The sequence below is a fragment of the Eurosta solidaginis genome, chromosome 3, assembly GCF_040869045.1.
Source record: "Eurosta solidaginis isolate ZX-2024a chromosome 3, ASM4086904v1, whole genome shotgun sequence".
Taxonomy (NCBI): Eukaryota; Metazoa; Arthropoda; class Insecta; order Diptera; family Tephritidae; genus Eurosta; species Eurosta solidaginis.
In genome coordinates, this window is record NC_090321.1 from 12,947,300 (window position 1) to 12,972,503 (window position 25,204).

Genomic DNA, 25,204 nt, shown 5'->3' on the forward strand with positions numbered 1-25,204 from the left:
AGGATATATAAAGTGCCTTCAACGTCATATGTAGGATCCTTAAAGTCACTGGTGTTAAGTCTACTGAACCCAACCATTGCAATATGTTTTGAAAGAATGAAGTCAATGTGACTAGGAAAAGAGAGTTTGGAGTAAAAAATTACACCCAAGTCTTTACTCTCTTGACAGCATTTAGGTTGCAGATAAAGTATGTGGTGGTTGTCTTTATGGAATAAGACAGCACAGCATTTATTTGAATTTAAAAATAAATTATTGTCTGCGCAACATCCGACAAAAGAGTCCAGATCAGAACCGTTAGAAATAGTTTGACAAATAAATAGTATTTTTTGTGAAATATATAGTTTTAGTGTTATATATATTTCAATCATTAAAGGTAAAGAGTGATGGGGAAGCATATTGAGTAAAAAGTGCTAAGTCAGGAAAAAAATTTGTTTTGAGTGCGGAAATTGTGCTAAGTCATAAAATAGCTGCTGGGTTAGCATACATGATTTTTATTTATCTATTTCAAAGCTTCTACACTCAAAAGTATTGCAACTTCAGTTTTGAAAAAAAGGTTATTTCAAAAATTATTCATTTTTTTCGTCTCCTGTAAAATTCATAGAAATTTACTTAGCACATTTTCACATTAAGCTAACGATATAGCAGATTTTCGCATATTTTACCATAAGTGAATATTTTGAAATTGTAACTTATTTGTAATCATATTTCGCATAAAATTTTGTATTTCCTGCTTATTTCTAACAGTCGGAGCTAAAATTTGCATATGAAAGTAAAGTAAAAACTTGAAAGTGTATGAAAATATTATTACTAAATTTATATTCGCTGATTCCAACATAAGTTTTTAGCTTCTTTGTCAAATTAGCATGAACCGGACTCAGTCGATTGTTTTCTTTTATATTTATAATAAAAAACTGTGGTTAGACTTGTGTAATGCTTTAGAACTTATTCTATAAAGCCAAGAAAAATACATCGGCCAAGTGGTCGCCGCCGTAGTTGATGACACGTTTTATGTCATCACCTTTGCTAGAACGGCGGCAGGTCCTATTATCCCTGTCGAATAATTATCTGAAGCTCCGAACAATAAAAAGAAGTCTGGATCGGTTAAAATGTTGTAATTTGGCCGGCCAGTGCAAAATCATCAAGGCAAGAGACTAAGCGACGCAGAAATGCCTTCTTCAGAACATTTCACATTTTTGAAGAGGAAAAAATTTTATGCACATTTGTATTCTGAGTTTATTGACTTCAAAAATATTAAAACCGAAGTTAAGTGTGGCGCCATTTACAAAAGCTATAGCGGAATTACTTTTGGTCCAACCGGTACCCTTGAAATATATTAAGCATATTTTACGGCTAAGTAGGGCCTTGGATGCATATTTATAAGCATAAATTAAGATTTTAAAGGCATTTTATAAGCGCCTGAAATCAGTATTTTTTTGGCATATTTTGCGTTGCTTTAGTTATTACAAACATATGAATTTTGAACTAGAAGCGAGACTATTAAGATTTCTCTATTGGGACTCAAAAGATTATGGCTATTTTTCTTATAAAATACCATAAGGTAGTCAGAACTGTGCCCCTCTGCGACATGCATTCAACATCTCTAATTGGGACCAAAATGTATATGTTATATCTTTGGCCTTGGTTTTATCATTTTATAGGTGAAGAATCGTTTCATTTTTAAGCACCACCCTACTACATATGCATGTGTAGATACCTGTGTATGTATGTACGTACAATTATGTATGACGTTGCCAATGCCCGTCCACGCAATGAGCGAATGAGTGGCGACTATTCAAATGCTAAATGCAAGCGAATGCTAAATTTTATATACATATTTGAATATGTATGGATGTATGTATGTATGCATGTATAAGCAAATCAATCGCTGAGAATCTTCGTATATGCCTGCTTATAAGGTATTTTGTATGGTTTAATGTTTGCATTTGTGTTAATCGCACAGCGCACTCGGATACCCAACATAAAATGTTGAAGGCAATTATGTATAAAAAGTAAAGAGCAGCACCAATGCAACGTGCCCATATGCTGAGGTGTTAAAAATAATGGGAATTAAATGAAAAAATAAAAATGTATCTTTTGATATCTGAAAAATGCAAAAACGGATTAATACAATTGCTAAAAAGTATATGAAGCTTTATAAGGTTAAACAAAATCGATTTATCAGAACAGATAATCATCATTTGGTTTGAGGAGGGTCCCAAACCGCGTACCATCGGCCCACCCCTTAGTCCCACCCTGGATGATCCAAAAGTAATGATAATCTGTTAGCTTTAATGCACACAAAAATAAATATAAATTTTTCTCCAACTGCTTTTGTATGTATCACCTAAACAAGCCACAACTCCCGAGAGCTACATATATTTGAAAGCAAACTAACAAGGAGTGACTATCAAAATGGAAAAAAATTAGATCAGAGTTGTCGTCAAATAAATCTGCTTGAACAAAATGTCTACCAAAGCTATACACTGGGACTTGACATGCACTGCGACTGTTCTCCTTCATATTCAACAGTTGCACCAAATTGGCGCAGGTGACTTTGAGCTGGAAAGAACATTGACAGAAGACGAACATTGTACAGGATGCCAATGCACGTACCTCACTGAAGATAACGTATTACGCCACCCGGTATGTCACGCGGCAGCATTAAAAGAATCTTTGCGAGCGAATTGCACATGGTTTCCGCTGGTTAGGGGTCGAGAAAATGAACTTACGAGCGACTGCAAAGTCGACTCGACATTTTAAGAGGAAAGCTCGAGAATATCCAAGCAGGGTCAAGGTTAAGATTTATTTTCTAAAAAAATTCCGTTTACCAAAATCTTATACTAAATGTTGGAGACTTTTTGATAAAATAAATTTGGAACCAACGTAGAAAGATAAATTACTTTACCAAAGTCATTGGGCTTATTATTCAGTATCATTGCTTTTGAATCACCTTTTGTAAAAATTATAACTGCCAGTTATTAAAGAAAAGCTAAAAGTAGTTTAAATTATATTATGAATTATTATTTGGAATCACTAAATTGTAGTAAAAACTTTAATGAGCTGATAGGCCTTAGTCGATCAAACATAGTCATATGTTCCTGAAGATGATTTCAGACTGAAAGCGAAATATCGACGAAGTAAAACTACAAACACAACTTTAAATATTGTGTTTTATTTAACTAAGGCCTATCAGCTCATTAAATATTTTACAATAATAAGTACTGACAAGGCTATCAAAAATCAGCAATATCACTAAAATCTTGTAATAAGGTTAAGATATCGCATGCTAGTCCGTTTTCCACCTGGTTGATTACCCTTATACTAAGTTATGACCAGCGGTGGGCACCACTACATTTAGTAAACACGAACGCGTAGCGAGCACGAAAGCAAAATCAATTATTTATTTAGTTTGATTTCAATGCTTGAACGGTGAACACGTGTCACACGCACTCTTTGATACTCTGTTTTAAGCGCGCGTGCGACACTTCCTCACCTTACTACCATCGAAATCAAACTAAAAGGGCTGTCGTGTATTTTGACGAAGTAGCCATTGTGTTCTCGCTTATCGTATACATATATGGTCGCTTAGCAGGTGGTAAGCTCACGCCCACCCCGGGTTATGACCTTGTGTTGTCTTAATAAGGCCTTATAAAGATAGTGCAGCGAATAAAAGCTAGTTTATGTTATGCGAATGCACGAAGACACTTCGGCAAAGACAGTATTTCAATCGACACCGACGTTTGGAGGCAGAGGAATTGTGGGAGCTCCACTTAGTTGAAAGAAACAAGTGAAGCAAGACTTGACCTTGGTGCTCCGAATTGGCTTCAGTTTCCGCGAAACACGTTTAATTGGCGTGACTTGTCATGAAATGGCCAAAAACGTTTGGCCGGATAAGCGCCAATTAATGATGATGACGAGATAATAAGTATCGGTATAATAAATTAGTAAAATCTTGTACTAATACCTTGTGCTAGCCCTATTTTAAATCGTGTATTAGCTTTCTGCGTAACGATATGTTGAAGAGAAAACTAATGTTACAAGTTGCAGTTATCATCCATTTGGGCAAATGAAATAAGCCTTACATAATAAGGTTATATTTTTTGGTGGGTATTGTTACTAAATATTTATATGTTCCGCCTTATGCGAGCATGTAAATATAAAAGTGTTTACTTATGTATCACTTAGTTTAATATCATTTGTGTTTTCGCAGTTTTTCCACTTTACTCTATTTTCTTTAAGTTTTTGTTTTGATTTTGATTTTAATTTGATTTGATTCGATTTGATTTGATGTCTGTGCGATTTTCTTCCACAGCAATACAGAAACAGCAATTACAATAATAAACCGATCTCTTTGTAAGTAATTTCATTTATGCCTGCTCGACTTGAGTTGGAAGCGCTGCAATTTAACCCATTGTGGGTCGCGTGAGTTTTTTGTTGTATTTATAGACATAATTTGATTTTTCTTTTGTGTATTTTTTTTGTAGCAATTCGCAAGTGTTTTCTGCTTTCGCATTTTTCTTGTCATTGTTTTTGTTATAATTGTTGTTGTGAATTTGCTGTTGCCTGTACTTTCTCTCTACATGGCATCATTTGTTGTTGTTAGCAGTTGCAAGTCCATGGTACAACATTGATCTGAAAAATTGGTTTGCGAATTCTAAAACGTTTCATTTGTATAATTCTCAGTCGATGAAATCATCGATCAAATAGAAAACAGTGCTCGTTTTCTTTTTTTTTTTTACAATTCACAGCAATCGATGCGGTGTAATGAGAATTTCAAATGAAAAATACTGTTTTGAGAGTATAAAGAGGCAAATCAATTCAAATAAGCGAAAGTAAATGAATGTAGATATGTACATATGTGTGTAAGAGGCCTATATGCGGCAAAATTAAAAAGGGAATAAACTCAAATTGAATAAAAACAAAATTAATAATAATTTTTTTTGTTGTAAATGAAGACTATTTAGTGTTGGAAGTGATTTGGGACTCGTCGAAACGAAAAAAGTGTCAAGCACAAGCATAAAAACCCTTTGCCAGTCCCTCAACCATCCATGTACAGCAGTGAATACGAAAATAGCAGTAACAATTTTTAAGAAATTTCGTCTATTAAATTCTACTTTTGATTTTCGATAATTTAAGAACAAAATATCATAGATTTTGTATATGAAACTATGCAAACCAAACTTCAACCCGTTTTCGAAAATATTCGAAAATTCGATAATTTTTTTTTTTTTCAAGTTCTCTGAATTCAATTTCAGTCTACTAAAGTAAAAGTTAAAGGTCTTTCAAAATTCCCGTTGATTTTTGAGGGGCGTTTTAAATGTTCATCCATACAAGGTGTAAAACATTTTTATTATATGCAATGAAAGAAATGGTGCTAGTAAATCAACAAATCGGTTCTGTTGTTCTTGACTTAATGGAGATTTGGTAAATTGATCGAATTATGGTTAATTCGACCGAGTTCTTTGTCAAGAGAACAAATTAGTTGTCATTTCAACAGAAGAGAAATTGTCGCTCTTAAGCTAACAAAATTCTGTAAAATTGACAGATTCCTAATCAATCTAACTGATTTTTTGTTAACACAACTGATCTCACTGGTCATTTCACCAGCGATTAACAGTCAATACAAGAGCAAATTTCAAAGAGAAAGCTCACTGCGCACTCTACTTTGTACTTATGTATGCTGTGTACTATATGTATGCACATATTTATGCATGGATATGGCGGCCACCGTGGTGTGATGGTAGCGTGCTCCGCCTACCACACCGAAGACCCTGGGTTCACACCCCGGGCAAAGCAACATAAAAATTTTAGAAATAAGTTTTTTCAATTTGAAGCAAATTTTCCTAAGCGGTGTCGCCCCTCGGCACTGTTCGGCAAGCACTCCGAGTGTATTTCTGCCATGAAATGCTCTCAGTGAAAACTCATCTGCCTTGCAAATGCCGTTCGGAGTCGGCATAAAACAAGTAGGCCGCGTCCCGCCAATTTGTAAGAAAAATTAAAAAGGAGCATGACGCAAATTGAAAGAGAAGGTCGGCCTGAAATCGCTTCGGAGGTTATCGCCCTTACATTTATTTATATATATGGCAAAATAGGTACTTTCGTACAAAGCTGTCGCAACAACTTTTTTTGGTCATTTGACTAATAAAACGGTCAATTACGAATCAACGATTTGTGCGCAGTTGATTCAACATCTTGTTGCGATGGATAAAAATTGACAGAAATTTCGGTTGAATTGACCTGTATTTCGCTTGATTTTACCAGTCTTTTTCTTTCAGTGTGGATGAAGACGGGAAACACTTTTCGGATAAAAGTTGTCAAAAATCAAAGCGACTTTCGAGAGACTTATAACTTGTACTTTGTGGGAATAAAATTTTTCGAATCCAAAGAAAAATTTCAAAAGTGTTTGTATAGTTTCAGTTACAAATTCATAGAATCCCTTTTTTTTTAATTGTCGAAAATAAAGCAGGGAGAATATAATTAACGAAATTTGATAAAAATCACCACTGCTATTTTTCTACTTGCTACTGTATGTATGTAGCGTTTGTATGGTTGCATGCGCTGTGGCTAACTACAGTCCACTTTCTAAGACTTGGTCTATCTGAGAAAATTTTTTGAGCCCTAAATTCCAACATAAAATCACTAAAGTCCAAAGACCACAGCTCTTCAAGAACAAGTAGTTTTTTTTTATCATACAGTTTGATGTTTGACATGGAACGCCCCAAATGTTAGTGCATATCAAAACCACACGTAAACCCACGAAAACGTCTCATCAATCGCAACCGCAAAGAATAACAAAAAAATCGGCAAATGAAAACACAAAAATTAATAACAAATTATTTAAAGCGCCGAAAAAAGCCAATGCAATAGCACTCGCGCGCAGCATGATTGCAATCTGTGTGCGTGTGTGTATTTTGGTTATTGCGATATGCTAGCGACTTTGATTGTTGTTTGCATATTTTTTGCGGTTCTCATTGTTTTTATTGTTGTTGTTTTCTCTTTGTTTTGTTTATCTGCCAATGACACTGGTGAATGAAAAACGTATGCAGAAAAAGCATAAAAATAGAAATAAAATTTATAAACATGAATACCTAGAAATGTATAATGTTAAACCATATTCAAAGCACCCTGTATAGGAGTTCAGCGTCTTTGATATTCTTGAGATAATTGCAAAAAACTCATAAGTGCAAAAATGTTGGTTATAAAAATTAAATTACTAAAAATATTTCAATTAAAGGATATTTTTGATTAACCTCTCTAATTTTTCGCTAAGTTTTGGTATTTACTTAGTTTTTTTATACAATTTTCTACGATTTCATTTTCTAATTTTTTTAGTCTTTATATTAATTTCAACTAGGATTACATTTGAAAGGTTAGGTTAGCTTGAACTGGCCAGTCAATAAAGACCTCAAATAGGCTAAATGTGGCCATCGTGTTAGCAGAATTTGTTTGACTACCATACGGAAGAACCCCAATCAAGTGCATGGACTTATGTTATAGAATAACACCGTCATTTTGACAAATATTAGAAGTTTTCTAGGACCTAGCTTATTTGCCGCTTCGTGATCTGGCAACTCTGCCGCCCCTATTTATTTCAGCCTTGACCCCGTGAGCACAGGACACGAACACAGAACGTGCTCAACCGTTTCTTCCTGCAACTTGCACTTCCTACATCTGCTGTTACGGACGAGGCCTAACTTATAAGCATGAGAAGACAGAGGGCATGTTCAGTTAGTATGCTCATCGTGAGCCTTAAGTCTTCTCTCTTTGGAGATATGACCAACTTTGTCAATCTAATGTCGTAAGATTTACTCATAATCTTAGAAATTTCGCAGCCCCGCGTTTATGTCCACGCCTTTCTTGCTTAATGGAGATCCCCCCCCCCTCCCCCGAAGCCATCCAGGCTCTGTTAATCTGAGACATACACTGAAAGAAAAAGACTGGTAAAATCAACCGAAATACGGGTAAATTCAACCGAAATTTCTGTCAATTTTTATCCATCGCAACAAGATGTTGAATCAACTGCGCACAAATCGTTGATTCGTAATTGACCGTTTTAGTAGTCAAATGAACGAAAAAAGTTGTTGCGAGAGCTTTGTACGAAAGTACCTATGTTGCGGCATTTGCAAGGCAGATGAGTTTTCACTGAGAACTTTTCATGGCAGAAATACACTCGGAGTGCTTGCCAAACAGTGCCGAGGGGCGACCCCGTTTCAGAAAATTTTCTTCTAATTGAAAAACCTTATTTCTAAAATTTTTATGTTGGTTTGCCCGGGGTGTGAACCCAGTTCGGTGTGGTAGGCGGAGCACGCTACCATCACACCACGGCGGCCGCCATATACATACGTAAATATGTGCATACATATAGTACACAGCATACATAAGTACAAAGTAGAGAGCGCAGTGAGCGTAAAATTCTCTCTGAAATTTGCTCATGTATTGACTGTTGATCGCTGTTGAAATGACCAGTGAGATCAGTTGTGTTAGCAAAAAAATCAGTTAGATTGATTAGGAATCTGTCAATTTTACAGAATTTTGTTAGCTTAAGAGCGACAATTTCTCTTTGTTGAAATGACAACTAATTTGTTCGCTTGACAAAGAACTCGGTCGAATTAACCAAAATTCGATCAATTTCACCGAATCTCCGTTAAGTCAAGAACAACAGAACCGATTTGTTGAATTTATTAGCATCATTTCTTTCAGTGTAGATGCAAATTGTACACTCAAATAAACGTTTTTTCGAAATTGGGAACGATTTTTCATTATAGAAATTTTTTCTCAAAACAATAAAGTGTTCCTAAAAACAAAAGAAAAAACTTTCTCATATGCATGGAAGTTTTCTTCATTATTTTAAAAATTTACATATATAATAAATTGAGGAAAAAATTACTTTGTCTATCTCTTCAAGAGATGGCTCAAAAAAACCGTGTACACCTCACATGGCTCCCTGGACATAGGGACATCGAGGGAAACTGCATTGCAGATGAACTCGCTAGACAGGGTATAACCAGGCAGGTTCTTCCTGGCCAAGAACGCTTAGGTATGCCCTTGTCCACTTGCAAGCCAATGCTAAAAGAGCACATCCACCGTCAAGCCAACGAAAAATGGCTACAAACACCGGGGTGTGCAACATCGAAAGAAAGCTGGCCTAAATAGGATCCTAAAAGATCCCGTCACGTGTACAACCTAAGAAGGGATACAATTTCCACACTTGTGGGGGCACTAACTGGTCATTGCCTCATAGGTAGGCATACAGAAAGTTAGGAGCGCCATATCGTCTATGCTGTAGGAGTTGTAAAGATGATGAGGAGGAGGAAACGGTGGTTCACCTCATTTGCAAATGGCCAGCACATAGCGGAGCGCAGCAGCGATCTCTGGGTGCTCCATTTCTTGATAAGCTGAGCCAGACTGTGGAGCATGACGTCAAGGACCTGGTAGCTTTCAACAGGTCCTCAAAATGATTCGAAGAGGAAAGGTAACGGTGTATTTTCGTGGTATCACAATGAGCATAATACTACTGGCCTAAGTGTGCCTTCGGGCAGCCACCTCAGCGTAACCTAACCTATTGCAAAAAGTCCCTCCAATGTTTATCTTATGAGGAAGTTTTTTTGAAGGCTTATTTCAGTAAGCAGTAAATTTCCATTTATGAACATTGCTTAAGCAATATCGTCCACCGTTTTTGAAGTCGATGCAAAGATTTTCAAAGGATTCGAGCGGCCTTAGTAGTTTTTTTTTTTTCAAAATAGTTAAATACCTAAAAAATCGGATTTTTTTTTTTTTTGATTTATGACTTTCTCGGAAGGTGTGGTTATCGTTCAAAATTGCTCATTTGATGCTCACATGATGACTGCCAAGGAACCCAAAATTTGCTTAAATTGATAAATTCATAGACAGATAGATGAACGGATGGGCAAGGGGCTTAATGAGTTCCTTTTTGTGACCTGACATTTGGATTTTTGGAAGTTCAAATTTATCTTGATTCGTTTATGGCTTTCCAATGTACTGTTAGGCGAATAAAATTTTTACAATAAAAACTTAGATTAAATATTGCAAAAAAAATTCGATGAAAAATCCGAACAGATTCTTAAAATTTGTTTTTCCTCAACAACATTCCTTTTATGCAATTTAGATAATTAATAATTAATTAAAATAAGTTGCCAATTAGCAAAATCAAAAAAAAAACGATATCCTGTTCCTAATGTCGAAATGTTACAGAAACACTATACAGAAGAAGAAAACTAATTATTTTTTTCCGTGTGTAAATCTTATATATAAAATTCTCATCTCACAATGTTTGTTCGATACTACGGCTCAACTGAATCTCATGAAATTCTGTGTGCATATTGAGTAGATCTGAGAATCGGATCTATCTTTCATAATCCAAAATGGTAATGGTGGTCACCCCTCCCCCCTTAATTTGTTTGACACAATATTTTTTGTTTTTATATTTTTATGAAACAGCATTCAAACATACATACAACCCTCTGGAACTGAGACCGGAACTAGAATTGGGACTGGGAATAAGAGATGAAGAAGAATAAAAAGAACTTGAGAGAAAAAAAACGTGGGAAGGCGAAAGAGATAGAGTTAGACAAAGATAGAGAGGGTAGCTGGAGCGGGAAAGGAATATAGAGAGAAAAGAAGGGATGAAAAAGACGGAGAGGGAGAAAAAGAAGCGGATAGGAGTGAATAAAAGGATAAATAAAAGGAGAGGGAGAGTAAGAGGTAAAAACTGATTAAGGATTATGCAGCTAGAGCAATCTTAGAGCAGAATAAGGTCTGCCGTTTCTGCTAGTGTAAACAGAAATACCAAAAATTTTAAAAAACATTCATTGCATTATTATTATATATGGCTTATATAAGAAAATGTGTAGTTGTAAGGAGATTTTGTTGAATTTGTTGTATACTTTCAGGCGTTCGAGCTTTTCTACATCAGTGGCTTATTGCAATGCTACTTTCGATGATCACGTGCGAATACATGTTCGAGTAAAAAAATAGCAGCAAAATTATCAGGATAAAATTTATCAGGATTTTTTTGTTTTTCTCACTTGCGTTAGTTTGAAAAAAAAAAAATCTTTTTAGAAAAAATTATAAAATCTGAACTTAGTACGCACCCAGATTTGCGTGTTCAAAAGTAGCACCAAAATTGTTTTGGAAAACCTTTTAGTTGTTAAAGAGGTTTTTAAAGCTCCTATAATTCGAAATTTGTATGGAATACATTTCTAAAAAGCTTTACAAACCTTTTGCTTTTTTTTTTATAAATGATGGGGTGAAATTTTTCGTTTATTTTAAAAAGAATAACTATATAACTAAAACTAATTTCGAAACAAATCAAAAATTTAAGAAATCTTCATAAAAGTTTCAAACATTGTTTTAAACATACAATTTATTTAAGTTTTTTTTAATTAAAGAAAAATTTTAAATTATAGAAAATAATTGTTACAAATCTCATCCTCATCTGCTACCTTTAAACTCGCTGTTGTATGTTTGTGCGTACAAAATTTCAAATTATTTTCTTAAATCAACAAATTTCTATAAAGCTATGCAGTCATTCAGTCTATGTGATCACAGAACGGTCAGTTCAACCTAACCTAACAAAGTTGAATGAAAGAGCATGTTTTAGTAACTTAATAAGAAACAAACGTTTACTCTAAGATTTCATTAAAAAAATTTAAAGAATAAAAAAATAAAAAAAAAAAGTTGATTGGAAATAATAAAGGTAACTTTTTATTTTACAAAAAATAAATATTTTCTTAAAAATTTCATAAAAATGAAAAAGCTTAAAGTTTTAAAGTACGGCTATCTAAGTCTACTTTAAAAAGTCTTTTATAAGAAATTAGTTATGTAACTGCTAAATAAAAAAAAAACTGGAGATGGTCACTATGTCCTATTGCACATTTGCTGACAACCAATGTAATAAAAAAATAAAATAAAATTTAACTAAAAATTTAAAAACATGCAGCATTTTTTAATAAATCGTTTTTAAATTTCTAATTTTTTACAAATGTTTGCTCACAGTTTTCATATTCGCCGCGCCTGAGTGTATAATTGCACACTTCTCTCTGTTTTCAGTCAAACTAAACACATTTATTAATTAAAATTTTACATTTTGCCTTAAAATATTTTCCACATGCAATAGTTATGTTTGTACGATTTTCAAAATTTCATTTATTTTTAAATAGTCACTTACGCTGCCTTACTTCCGGTAAAAAAAAAATCGTACACTGACACAATCACAGTTAAACTTTATATTACATATTTTGAAATTTTGAATTTAAAAATTTTTTTGCGCAATCAAAATGCGTTTCACAATTATTGTTCAACTGCTATGGGCAAATTCAGTGTAATCACAATTTATTATTTTATTTTATTTTTTTGCACAAATTTTTTAATTTAGAATGCATTAATCAGTATTTTGCATTGCACAAAGATTTCTTTCTACGTCAAAACATTTTACGATTTTCTATAACTTTTTGTATGGCAACTGTGCGTCATTGTTATTGTTGTTGTTATTTTTAACATAGCCACACATTTACTTAATTAAATTAGTATTGTTTTGCCGCTGTTGTGCTATTAAATTGTTGGTTGCTACTGTTGCTTGGCCGCTGCCGTTGCCGCTGCCGCTGCTGCTATCGTCTCAGTTACCATCACCCATCACTTTGTACGTCGTTGCTAATAAGCGATTTGGCTACTTTGCAATTTGCATTGCCAGCGACGAGTTAGTGCATTGTTGCCTTGCCGCCTCCGCCAGTGTCGCTGCATTCAACGTCATCATCATCATAATCAACAGCGTCAACGCAGCCTTTGGTTCATGGCATTGTAAATTAAACAAAAAAATAATTATAATTTTTTTTTTTTGGTTTTTTTTATAAGTTTTTTTTTGTTTTTAAATATTTTAATTTTTTTTTAATTTTATAAATTTTGCACTCGCTGTATTTGCATTTGGCAGTCGTTGTTGTCGCTATAGCCACACTAAACCATAATCGTGACTATTCGTGTGGTTCAACAATCGCTTTCAATGGCAGTGCATATTCTCAGCTGCTGTTGCCCGCGTTTTGGTCGTGCGCCGTTTGGCTGTCAATTGAGTACTGGCACGAGCCGGCCGCAGCGGAGTCCCCGATATCCGACAACAGCGAATCAAGCAACCAGCCAACCATCCAAACAGTCAAGCCAAACCAACGAAGCAGTCATCTAATCAAGCATTCATTCAGTCAGTCAAATGCAGAGGCCGAGTCACAGTCACAGCCAAAGTAACAGCAACAGTCTAGTCTGCCTGCTTTTTGTGTGTCTGACAGGCAAAAGGGGAGTGAAAATGCACAAACAAGCAGCAAAAATGTAAACAAAAAAACAAAAACATAGTGCTCGGCCGTAGCTCTCATTCTGTGTTATGCGATGCGAGAAAGTTGCAAAAGTACATCACAACAAAATATCATTAACAGAGACTGAGGCAGAGCAGCAAAAACCAAAAAAAAAGTACCCAAACATAAAACAAATGAGCGACGAATACGTAATGCGAAAAGAAAATTTTACATGGGAAATGTTAATAGCAGAAGGGTAACAACATCGAAATGCCAATGGCAATGGTAGGCCAACAGCCATGGGCTTCTGGTGTGTCAGAACAACAACCTCATTTAATTTACATATAAACAAGATCGTACGAAAAAAAGTCAAAAGCTTAAAAAGACTCTACTAGCAAATCATTTTTTTTATACCAAGCTGTACTTGTACACAGGGTATTTTAACTTGTACAGGTATAAAGGAATGGAGATAGATATAGACATCCATATATCAAAATTATCAGTATCGAAAAAAAGTTTGATTGTGCCATGTCCGTCAGTCCGTCCGTCTGTCCGTTACACGATAACTTGAGTAAATATTGAAATATCTTCACCAAATTTGGTACACGAGCTTATGTGGACCCAGAATAGATTGGTATTGAAAATGAGCGAAATAAAACCAATGGATCGGATGATAACCACGCCCACTTTTTATATATATGGGCATATCCCAAAAACTTTTACTTTTTTGCATACTCGGGTTTTACACACGGGCAAAAAACTTAAGGCCAGAAAAAAGTACAAGGGCATTAAGTTTGACCTTTTGACTATCCGATCTGATGATTTTAAAAATCAAGGAATTTTATGGTAAGTTTTTGCAGAACTTCGAAACGTAAAAAACGTCGATTTTTACACTTTTTCAAGCGATACCCTTCATTTTTTTTTTTTTCTTTTTTTTTAATTTTTTCGATAAAATTTTGAGGCATCGCTGAAACGCTATGGAATTAAAACTGAATGTTGTTTTTGAGACGGAGATTCTAAAAGTATGGGCAAAATAACAGTGCCCCTCCAATACTCAAAACTATCATCAATCAAAGTAGCGATACTTTTTTTTGTCATTTTCAATATTGACAGTTTTTTGCTTATAGCTTTTTTGCGGCAACTTAGTATTGATATTTGGATTATGCACGATAATAGCCTATCAGGGACTAAAAATACGTGGGGCTTCAAATTCGATGTGCCCATTTTAGTTTTGAAGATAGGGGCAGAAAAGTGGAAGCACTTGGTTGCGTAAATTTTATTCAGGAGCATTTTTTTTTGTGGGCACAGCTACAATTTTACTTTTATCACTTCATACCCGTTTGTTAATTTTTTCTCTACACCACAATAGTATACCATCAATTGCCTCATCTTGGATATTCACGCAAGGAAAGTTATTGATGTTTGTACATGGGGCAAATATACGAAATTTCCGACAAAAATTAGCAATCATCAAAAATTTTTTTTTTATTTTTTTAAACCAGTTTTTATTTAAAAGTAAATGAAAATGAACACAAATTTGGTACAAAAATTTAAAAAAAAAAATTTAATTTTTTTCTACACTTTTTGACGATTGCCAATTTTTGGCGAACATTTCGTATATTTGCCTCATGTACACACATCAATAACTTTCCTTGAGCGAATATTCCAAGATGAGGCAATTGATGGTATACTACTGTGGTGTATAGAAAAAATTAACAAACGGGTATGAAATATTTGACGGTTACCCGGTTTCATATATTTGCGGATATCTCTAAAACCGGGTTTCGGGTATCAAAGAAATTTTACCTAAATATACCCCGTATAGGTTTGTACATCCTGATAAAATTTCAACACAATCGGTTAAGAAGTGTTTAAATAATTAAAACAATTTAAGGTTTTCCGGGTTTATATTTTTATCAATATCTCCAAAACCGGATCTCGGGTATTAAAACTTTTTTACCTAAACATACTTCGTTCACATATCTATATGTTTTTAAAGTTTCAAAAGAATCGGTACAAAGGTGTTAAAATAAATGTGTTGCAAACTTTGCAGTAAAAAATATTTGGCGGTTATTCGCTTTTATATTTTTAACGATATCTTCAAAACCGGGTCTCGTGTATCAAAAAAATTTTACACAGCTAACAGCTGCATATATCTCCATATTTTGTTAAGATTTCGATATAATCGGTAAAGAAGTGTTGAAATAAATGTATATTTAACGTTGCGACCTCAATTTATATATATTTTGCTCGCTCTTTTGACTATATCTTTGTGAGGCATTATGTAAGACGAGTAACGGCGATGCACTATAGCTCCAATTTACCCCTCAATGTTCCTAACAAAAAGATATTTGCGTGATACCATGTTTCAAAAAAAATTTTCTCCAAAAAACCAAGGTTTGGCAGATTTTTTCCCATATAACATTTTGGAAAACACAAAAACCCTGATTATTTAGTAAATAATACACCTAGAATGTTGCAATTTGACGTGTGGACTGATATTGAGACTCTTGATAAAAACTAAAAAAAAAATTTTAAATGGGCGTGGCACCGCCCACTTGTGATAAAATCATTTTTACAAATATTACTAATCATAAATCAAAAATCCTTAAACCTATCGTAACAAAATTTGGCAGAGAGCTTATGCTTTGAAGAAAAATTAACGAAATCGGTTAAGGACCACGCCCACTTTTATATAAAAGATTTTTAAAAGGGTCGTGGACCAATAAAATAAGCTTTAAAAAGAGCTTTATATCAATGGTATTTCATTTCCCAAGTGGATTTATAACAATAAATAGGAAAAACTTCAAATTTTAAAAAATGGGCGTGGCACCGCCCCTTTTATGACTAAGCAATTTTCTATGTTTCGGGAGCTATAACTCGAAGAAAAATTAGTTCAGAATAGAACCATATGTATATGTACTATTGCGCAGCCTTGTAACACTATTAAGCACACAAAACAAACAACAACAGCATTTCAAGTGTACAGCTGGGTATGTAATATTCGGTTTCACCCGAACTTATACTTCTTTACTTGTTTTAATTTGTAGTTGGTATCTCACTTCAATTTGCTACGGCGTGAATATGCTTTGCGTGGAATTCACTGAAATGGTTGCAAATACCAAACAAATGAGGAAACCCTATCAAAGATAAGCAAACGAATGTTAAACATAACAGAGCCAATAACAGTGAGCAGCGCAAACGCAATAGGGTTAGAGCAATGTGGGAGCATTGACAGCGAAGGACAACGCAAAGTTAATATTCATGCCCTAGTACGCAGCAGCGACTGAGGTGCAAATACAACAAACCCTGTGAGAAAGTGTTGAAATCATGTGCTTTTGCCGCAAAGGGTAGTGACCTGCAACTCTTTCCATGATCCAAGCATAAGACGGCTTTTAGCGCATGCAATCAGTTTCCTGCTGTTTTGTTCACGTCAACTACGTGAATCTCGTATCTCTTAGGAGAATAAATAATTCAAATAAGACGGCCTAAAGAGTTCGTAAAATCAATTCGCATAACAGTGAGTATTAACTGAAGGTACCTATACCGGAACGTACACGATTAATATATGGTTGTTGTTGTTGTTTTAGAAATAAGATTGCTCCCCGGAGGCTTTGGGGAGTGTTATCGATGTGATGGTCCTTTGTCGGATACAGATCCGGTACGCTCCTGTGCCACAGCACCATTAAGGTGCTAGCCCGACCATCTCGGGAACGATTTATGTGGCCACATTAAACCTTCAGGCCTTTCCCTCCTTCCCCACCCCCAAGTTCCATGAGGAGCTTGGGGTCGCCAGTGCCTGGTCTGTTAGTGAAACAGGATTCGCCGCGGATAGGTGAGGTTGACAATTGGGTTTGGAGAATCTATATATTGCGCTGGCAACCTGAAGGGTTGCGCTACACAGCCCCTTGAATCTGGTATTTTAGTCGCCTCTTACGACAGGCATACCTACCGTGGGTATATTCTGATCCCCTAACCCGCTGGGGGTGATCCCCTAACCCGCTGGGGGATTTAATATATGGTAATGGTAATGGGGTGTTATTTGGAGTCTGCACAAAAGAAATAAATAAATAATAAATGAATACGTATGAATAGGTTAAAAATGAGGACGCAAACTGAGCCACAAATTGTAGAGGTAAAAACCAGTTTTTGAAATAAGAGAGTATCCCTTACTTATTGTACCATCCTCTGACAAAATTATTCGTCCACAAAGGGGCGATCCACAGAATGTTGCCTTGAATAAATTATATATTTCAGAAAAAAATCGGGCACGTTTTGTGCTCGAGCCCTGCGCTCGCCATGTTAAGACTGCAGCTATTAGGAGTGGCACAACTATCAGATCTAGAAACAGTAAGTATAATAGGTCCTAGAAAACATAGGTTTTGGATTCTGATAGGGGTTTTCAGTTTAGTCGTTGAGCAAGCTTCTGGCAACACCATTAACATATTCAGTTTATGTCTGTATGGGGTGATCACAGACCGGGCATTTCAACCTAACCTTACCTCATATGTGCTGAAGGAAGAAATCGGTAATTGCTTTTCTTTAATGAATAAGAATACAATTCTTACCGGGTTACTATTGCCAAATGTAGTGGCAGTATCAGACGAAACAAATATTTATATTTACCACAGAAAATCAAACACACCTGCATACCTACCTGCACACATACACATATACACGACACGCAGGGCCGTATGCAAGCGAACATAAACCCAGCACCACAATCAGCCTCACAGCTGCTTATCCAGCCACGAGGAAAATAGCAATCAATGCTAACGCTCATCGTGTCAGCAATAGAAGTGGGCATTAAGAAAATTACATAAAAATCTAGAACAGAAATCGCAACAGAATTATTTGTAACACTCTGAGAGAGCCTAAGCAAAATAATTACAGTGTGACATAGCGTAAAATCCATGAAGAGTAACAAACAAAGAACAGAGCTGCCAAGTGGTTGCAAAATTTAAATTATTTCAAAGAGGAAACCGGCAGGTAAGGAATCAAAGAGAAGTGAGCAGTGGGAATTATGTGTGTGAGCTTTTTTTTAATAATAATATAAGAAGCAAAGCTAAATAATTCATTTATATTTTATTTATTTATTCAATTCAGGCAAATGAACAAGAATTTCTTGCTGACTATGAGAAAAAGTAGGCAATTTAGGGTATTTAAAATTAAAAAAAAAGTAATTAGAACACAACTCGGTTAGGTAGGGGCAAGTCAAAATTTGGATCAATATTTTACTTTGCAAGGCTTTTCAAAAGTGTTAGATATTTAGCATAGTTTGATCTTACAAGAACAATGTAAAACTAAGCTGAGAATCTAAGATTACGCATGGGTACATTGAAGTGTAGTCTTTCCAAGAGATTAGGACAATTGACCGAACTATTTATGTACTATATTGGCGACAAAAACGGATGCAAGACATGAGAATCGAGAATCCATAAGATGATATGGGTTCAGTAAAACTCAAAGATCGTAATGCAAATTAATAATAAAATCTTTCTGAATTCTTTCCAGGCGACTAGTGTAAGAATAATGCTAGCGCCTCCATAGTCGAGCCTGGATTTTACTAAAGAAACATAAATTTTTAAAGTGTATGGTTCAGAAAAGGAAGTGCTATTCCTCCGGATTAAGTCTAATATAGTATACGATTTTGAGATAATGGATTTTTGTATCAAAATAAGCGCCCAAATCCTTAAGATCAGAAGTCAATATAAGAACTGCCACAAAAATGTAATAGCGCATAGGAAACGCGCTTAGCCTTCGGAAGTATGTAGAATGGGAACACATTTTGATGTTTAAAGATAGATGGTTTAGGATGGTCGGCTTGAAGGGAAAGAGGGTCAGCCAGTTTCGAACTATATGTATATATCTTATGGTCATCAGCATGGAGCAGTACTTAGGGCTTTTAAAGCAGGATCCGATGTCATCATTGATAAAAATTATGCACAGCAAAGGCCCTTATATGCTGCCTTGAAGAGCACCAGAAGTTGCCATAAAAATTGGGAAGGAGATATTGTCAATAGTGAAATTATAGAGCCTGTTAAATAAGTATGACTTGAGCCACGCAAGAAAATTACGAGTGAAAACTAAAGCTCTTCAGTTTTGAAATCAAGGTCTTATGTGCGACTTTCGAACGCTGTTGGAAAATGTGTATAAACCGCATTGACTAAAAATACTTTGTTATTGTGCGCGTAGTGTTTAGGGTCGCGACCAGCCTTATGAAATTTATTCTTTTAAAAATCTTTTCTTTTTTCATACATCTCATATTTTAATTGGTTTTTTTTCGCATTAAATATTTATTGGCAACAATGTTCTGACGTACACGTTGACGAAGCCACTAGCGACGTAATCAACCCACCCACCGCTGCATATGTTTCAACACATACATATATGTTTATATGTTTACATATATGTATGTTTGTAAGTATATGATAGCACAGTGTATATGTATTCATATCATCCATATACGAGTAATATTCCCTACTGTAATCAATGTTGTTTTGTACTGTCTCTGCTGTTCTAGCTGGTTTCATTGTAGTTCGCTGTCTGATTTGTTGGTTTTCAGAATTTTTTCAGTTGGCAAATATCTGCTCATGATTCGCTCAGAGTGAAGAAAAATAGAGACATTGCAGAGTTCAAAAAAATAATGAGTAAAAAAATAAAAAATAGCAAAACTTCTCACAGCAAGCATTGAGGGCTCTCAGCTACCACCACCTCACGACCAGCATTATTCACAATCACCATCCCTATCACCACCTCCACATTCAGTACCTTCAGTATCACCAATACCAACATGTTGTGCGCTCAGCATAACTGAAACATTGTTAAACAGGGTTTACGACGTATGCCATACATTCTCACCTCGTCGACACACTCTTATCTCTCACGCATATCACTCTATACTACACCACCATCCCTCATCGTTGGCCAATACCTTTGGGTCAATCTTTTCTAGTACATGCACACAGGCACACACATATTCGCGTAGCTTTTTTTTTTTTTGCGTCTCAGTTAGTCAGTCAGTCGTTCAATTCTGTGTTGTGAATTTCTATATTTTCGATGAGTCTCGCTTTATTTTGGTTTTCCTGTGTATGGATCAATGTTTTGTTAATAATATAGTATTGGGGCTTATGCCATCAATTTTTGAACTTTAGAATTTTTATAGAGCTCCCAACTTATTTTTTCCTAGTAGGATTTCCTACTACAGCCTAAAAAAGTTCGCCTATTTGAAATAAACCCACTTCGAAATAACCTGCAGTGCCCATATTATTGAAAATTTTATGGATTTTTAAAAAAGTGGGGTTCCAACAAAAATATTTCCAATGGGCTTGCTACTTAGGTTTACCCCCTAATCTACTTTCTATAACTCACGAACCGTTACTCACTTTCCTACTGACAAGATTATTTAAAACCCACAGCCCTTTTTCAAGATTCACTTTTTAATATTGTCCCTGTAGGAACGTCAGTGCCTAGTTATAAAAATGTTGGTTCAGAACTAGACCAAAAGTACCAAATAACAACTAGTTCAAAAGTATCTAAATTTTCACTAGTCGCAACTGTAGCTGGGAAAAATCTGGACTGCTTAGTAAATCTCCATGTTGAATTCACCATTTGAAAACATCTAAAAGAGATTGAGGGCGAACTAGTAATGGCTCTTATTGGTCTAGAAGAGCCTCAGCTGCCTACATTAGTGTTCCTGGAAACTATTTCTAGATTTTAGAGAGTTACCTGGATTGATTTAAAAAAGTCTATTTTGGGCGAAATGTCATTTACACTTTGCCTTAGTTTATAAGATACTAGCTATACCCGGCGTACGTTGTTACGCCCGAGATCGAATGAATGTTGCGTTATTTTTTCTGTTTTGATTGTTGATAATTTAGTTTATTGTTCTGCAAATTTAATTGAATTTTGTACGCATAGTTTAAAACATTTTATTATTGTATCTTATTCCAATGCATGTGTATACACAATATTTTTGGCTTTTTCGTTCGGTGCAAAGATAAACAAATTTTTTGGCGTTCCAAGTCTAGAGCAAGCAACATAAACTGGCCATGGGAAAAGCACGGACTCTCTAAATTTAATCCTGCAACATTAATACTATGTTCAAACAGAAAAATAAATTGAGGAAATTTCGATTTGAATTGAGTGCTGTTCATACAACTCGATTTAGCTTACACAATAGTAATTTGATAGCTGGTTGGCTCATCTCTACAGCAAGAACATACCTTTGTTCAGACTGACAAAATGTGCGTGTTGGTATTAGGCGAATGAAATGGAATGAAAACATAAAACTTTGAAATTTTTGTGTGTTGTAAGAAAATGTGTTCAATATTTTGTTTTCATTTTGAGTTTGCCATCTTCTTTTGACAATCCCTACTCCAGTGAAATGAAAGACATAAAATCAGCTGATGAGATGAGCCAACCATATAGTTCAGCCGTGCGTAGCTGACGTTTAAATATACTCAATAAACACACTTTACAATGTTGCATTTGCAGTTTGAAACAATTTATTACGCAATTTTTTTTAAATTGGCAATTTATTATTACGATTTATTATATGACAAATTGCGTAATAAATTGCCCAAATAGTATAAATTGCCAATTTGGTGTGTGTTTGAATCTAGTATAAGCGATTGTCCTTGTGCTTTGTTTATTGTAATTGCAAAAGTAAGGCGTGCAGGAAATCGTAAGAGCTTAAAATTAAATGGCAAAACTGTAGGAATCATTGGAATCTGTGGAATGAGCACATCTTCACCTTCGTTTTTACCGCTGATGGTTGCTGCTTCGATTACATCCGGCATTAATTTCTTAACGCAAAGTCTGGTTCCATTCCACAATTTTGGTGGATCTAAATTCCGAAGAAGCATGATTGGTGAGCTAATTTTCAAAGTTAATATATGCGCAGGCATTCCAGGTGGTTCTAAAGAGTTTAGAAATTCAATTGGATAATTCACAATTTGATCTTCATCTGTAACTGTGTCGATCGATTTATATTTCGCCACTTCACCAGGAATTTGGTTTTGAATGCGATCATTGATTTTGTTAACATGATCATTTTTGGGAGCTAAGATTGCTCGTTCGCATAGCCAAAAAAAACTTGAATTTAAAATTCTTTATTCTGAAAATATGAAAAACCTTCGTCTTGATCGAAGGAACCTATAGCCGAAATTTGGTGATGATTGAAGTGTGAGAAATACGTTTCCATAGGGACATACACACAGAATTTGATTTTTATAGAAGATGTAAATAGACTGAAGCTATAAAATTTTTTTAACGGCGACAGATTACTATACGTCCAAAAGAAATAAGAGCCAAACTCAAAAATGCAGTCAAAATTTAGGTGTTAAAATAACCGGAGTTTGTATGGCAGCCATAGGTCTTAAAAATCCCATTTGTAGGGAAGGTGCCACGCCCCTTTTTTCCCAATTCCACATTTTACTGGATGTGTTAGGACTTAAAGTCATATAGCTCCTTACCAATTTTCATTATCCTACCATTACTACATCCAGAAATATGCAGTATGATATATTCCATTTGTATGGGAGTTGCCACGCCCACTTTTTCTCAATTCCACATTTTTTTGGTTTAATGTTCTGGGATTTATACCTTCAGAGTTATGCAGTACCAAAGATTTCATTTGTATGGCAGGTGCCACGCCCCTTTTACATATCCAAATTATTTTTAGCCTAAAACCTTCCCGTTGATCGAAGGAACCTATAGCCAATATTTCGTGATGATTGAAGTGTGGGAAATACGTTTCCGTAGGTAATACACACACAGAATTTTATTTTTATGTACATATATAGATTTTTCTCTTTCGTAATTTCTTTTTTAAGCTGATTCAAATACTTTTTGAAAGATTTTGGAACACATTTCTGACTTTGCCCGTACCTTTATATAGATATATCAATATAAATATTTTTAAAAACGTTTTATATAATTTTGGTAGAGGGACTTATCGTAGGATTGGAGCAACGACGGAATGCTCTTTCCTAAAATTTTATACATATTTCCAAAAAAAAAAAGATTATAATATCAGAAAAGATTAGTGTCATATCTGCATCGTATAGCAAAAAAGTCTTATAAAAAATCTATTTTACTCTTCGGGTTTTCGTGTTGATTTCCTTTCGAAAAAATTTTAAGAAAGTTTCATGTTAAACCTTAGTTCTGTGAATACAGAGAAAATAAATAATTAATGTATAAAAATACCAAAATTCCTTAAAAGTGTATAAGAAAATGGCATTGTTTTAAAAAAAGTAAGTTGCCTAGCATAAGCAAGTCTTTTCCATGTAAATAGTTCCGAAACAAAATATTTAGTCTTTAGACACGTTTTTCGGAATCAAGTTTTGACTTGTTCGAAAAAATGTCGCTAATATGAAAACCGAACCTTTTTTCAAAAGCTACCCATTTTTTTTTTTTTTTTTTGCCAAACACCAGGCCAGGGGCCCTATTCGCTAACTGTGCGTTTTAAAGTGTACGCGAAAAGTTTAGTAAACTTTGAAATTCTGATTCTGTAAAGCAAAACTGTGAACAAAAAAACTCACTGATAAAAACTTCGTAAGTTTTCTTGGTAGCCAGTGTACACTATTGTGACATTCAAAACTCATACGCACTGTTGCAGGATAACTTTTTTGTTTTCATGGCGTTTGGTGAATATTTTCTCACTGACATAAGACTTTTACATTCAGCGCTCATTCAGCAAAACAATGGTCACAATACTTTACAGAATCGCATGCAAATTTAAAGTGTAAATTTTATGTGCAAATGAGTTTTCAATAAGTGTACATTTTTCAGTTTTTCACAGTTAGGGAATTGACGCCCAGGTCGCCATCGATCGATAAGACAAGTGTGATTACTAAATCATAGATGCCAAAATAACAGTCCGCTCTGATCACCTGTTCTTTAAAGCTACTATCTTGGCCTCATTCTGCACCTCTTTCTATCTCTGGTTGAGGCTAGCGGACTGGCATATTGAACACTTTTTCAGTCAGTTTGACAGTTTATATATCAAATATGTGCTTACATATTTACATAAGGTTTAAAACTGGAACCTCAGGATACATCCACTTATTTTCTAGGAATCGATCTCCTAGCTACCAGCATTTTGAAATATTTTTTTTAAAAATCCCTGCTTCGTCGATGTATGTATATTAATTACGCAGCTAAGCTTGGCTTTAAACTATTTGAATCTAAATACTGAGCACTAAGTTGTCTTAACTTATGTATATACACATAAGTATCTCATACATACCTATACCATATACCAATTGTTCAAATATAACAAATACTTTGCGGTGACATTGCAAGCAAGTATTTTGCGCTTCGTGGCTATTCACTTCCAATCGATGCTTCTAGGTATTCCACTTTTGAATTATTTTTTCTTATGCATGAAAAACAGATTGAAATTATTGTTGTTGTTTTGGCATGTGTCAACGCTTCATTATCTTACAGCCATTTGCTCCACACATATTGTACAAAATAAACCAAATACACGACCAAAGCGCATATAAACAATTGTATGTATGTATGCATGTTAATCCACCTTGAATCTCACTGTGACTGGTGCATTCCACCAACAAGATTACGCATTTCCATCAAGAAATGCATGCATGCATATGACATACGTACGAGTACATATATACGACTACATGTGCATACTCTTTGTTTCGACCAGCTGGCAACAGTCGCAACTCACCGGCCGGTCTGACAAAAGGTGTTTGCTTCGTAGAATCATCGTAGAATGTTTTTCACGCTGTGGTAAAATGATGAAATTGATGTGCAACGTGAACTCGCGCCAGTGCAGTCGACAGCACAGCGACAAGTTCCCTTCCTACTTATGACGCGATTTTATGAAGCTTAACCCACAAAAGATAATCGAAAAGGCAGTGAAGTAAATGAGTTTTGGTTAA

General features: G+C 35.0%; 3 protein-coding genes across 15 annotated transcripts in view; 2 read left to right on the plus strand and 1 right to left on the minus strand.

Annotated features, from left to right (window-relative positions):
- Positions 1-25,204, plus strand: part of Synj (synaptojanin) — a 566,615-nt gene that overhangs the window by 380,995 nt on the left and 160,416 nt on the right. The gene's annotated exons all lie outside the window — the stretch shown is intronic.
- mam (mastermind) overlaps positions 1-25,204 on the minus strand; it is a 366,289-nt gene that overhangs the window by 70,763 nt on the left and 270,322 nt on the right. For 3 of the 13 annotated variants that reach the window (XM_067770892.1, XM_067770887.1, XM_067770883.1), the window contains exon 1: positions 12,014-14,628. The exons of 4 other annotated variants lie outside the window; for them this stretch is intronic. In XM_067770892.1, coding sequence (XP_067626993.1) covers positions 12,014-12,022 — 9 coding nt within the window. In that variant the 5' untranslated portion in view covers positions 12,023-14,628. Of the gene's footprint in view, positions 1-3,964; positions 4,655-12,013; positions 14,629-25,204 lie in introns of those variants that run through there. 6 more of the 13 variants (XM_067770891.1, XM_067770890.1, XM_067770889.1 and 3 more) reach the window with 5 other exon arrangements.
- Positions 13,230-25,204, plus strand: part of LOC137243311 (uncharacterized) — a 42,359-nt gene continuing 30,384 nt past the window's right edge. The window contains exon 1 of the mRNA XM_067770905.1: positions 13,230-13,332. The gene's annotated coding sequence lies outside the window, so the exon portion shown is untranslated. The remainder of the gene's footprint in view (positions 13,333-25,204) is intronic.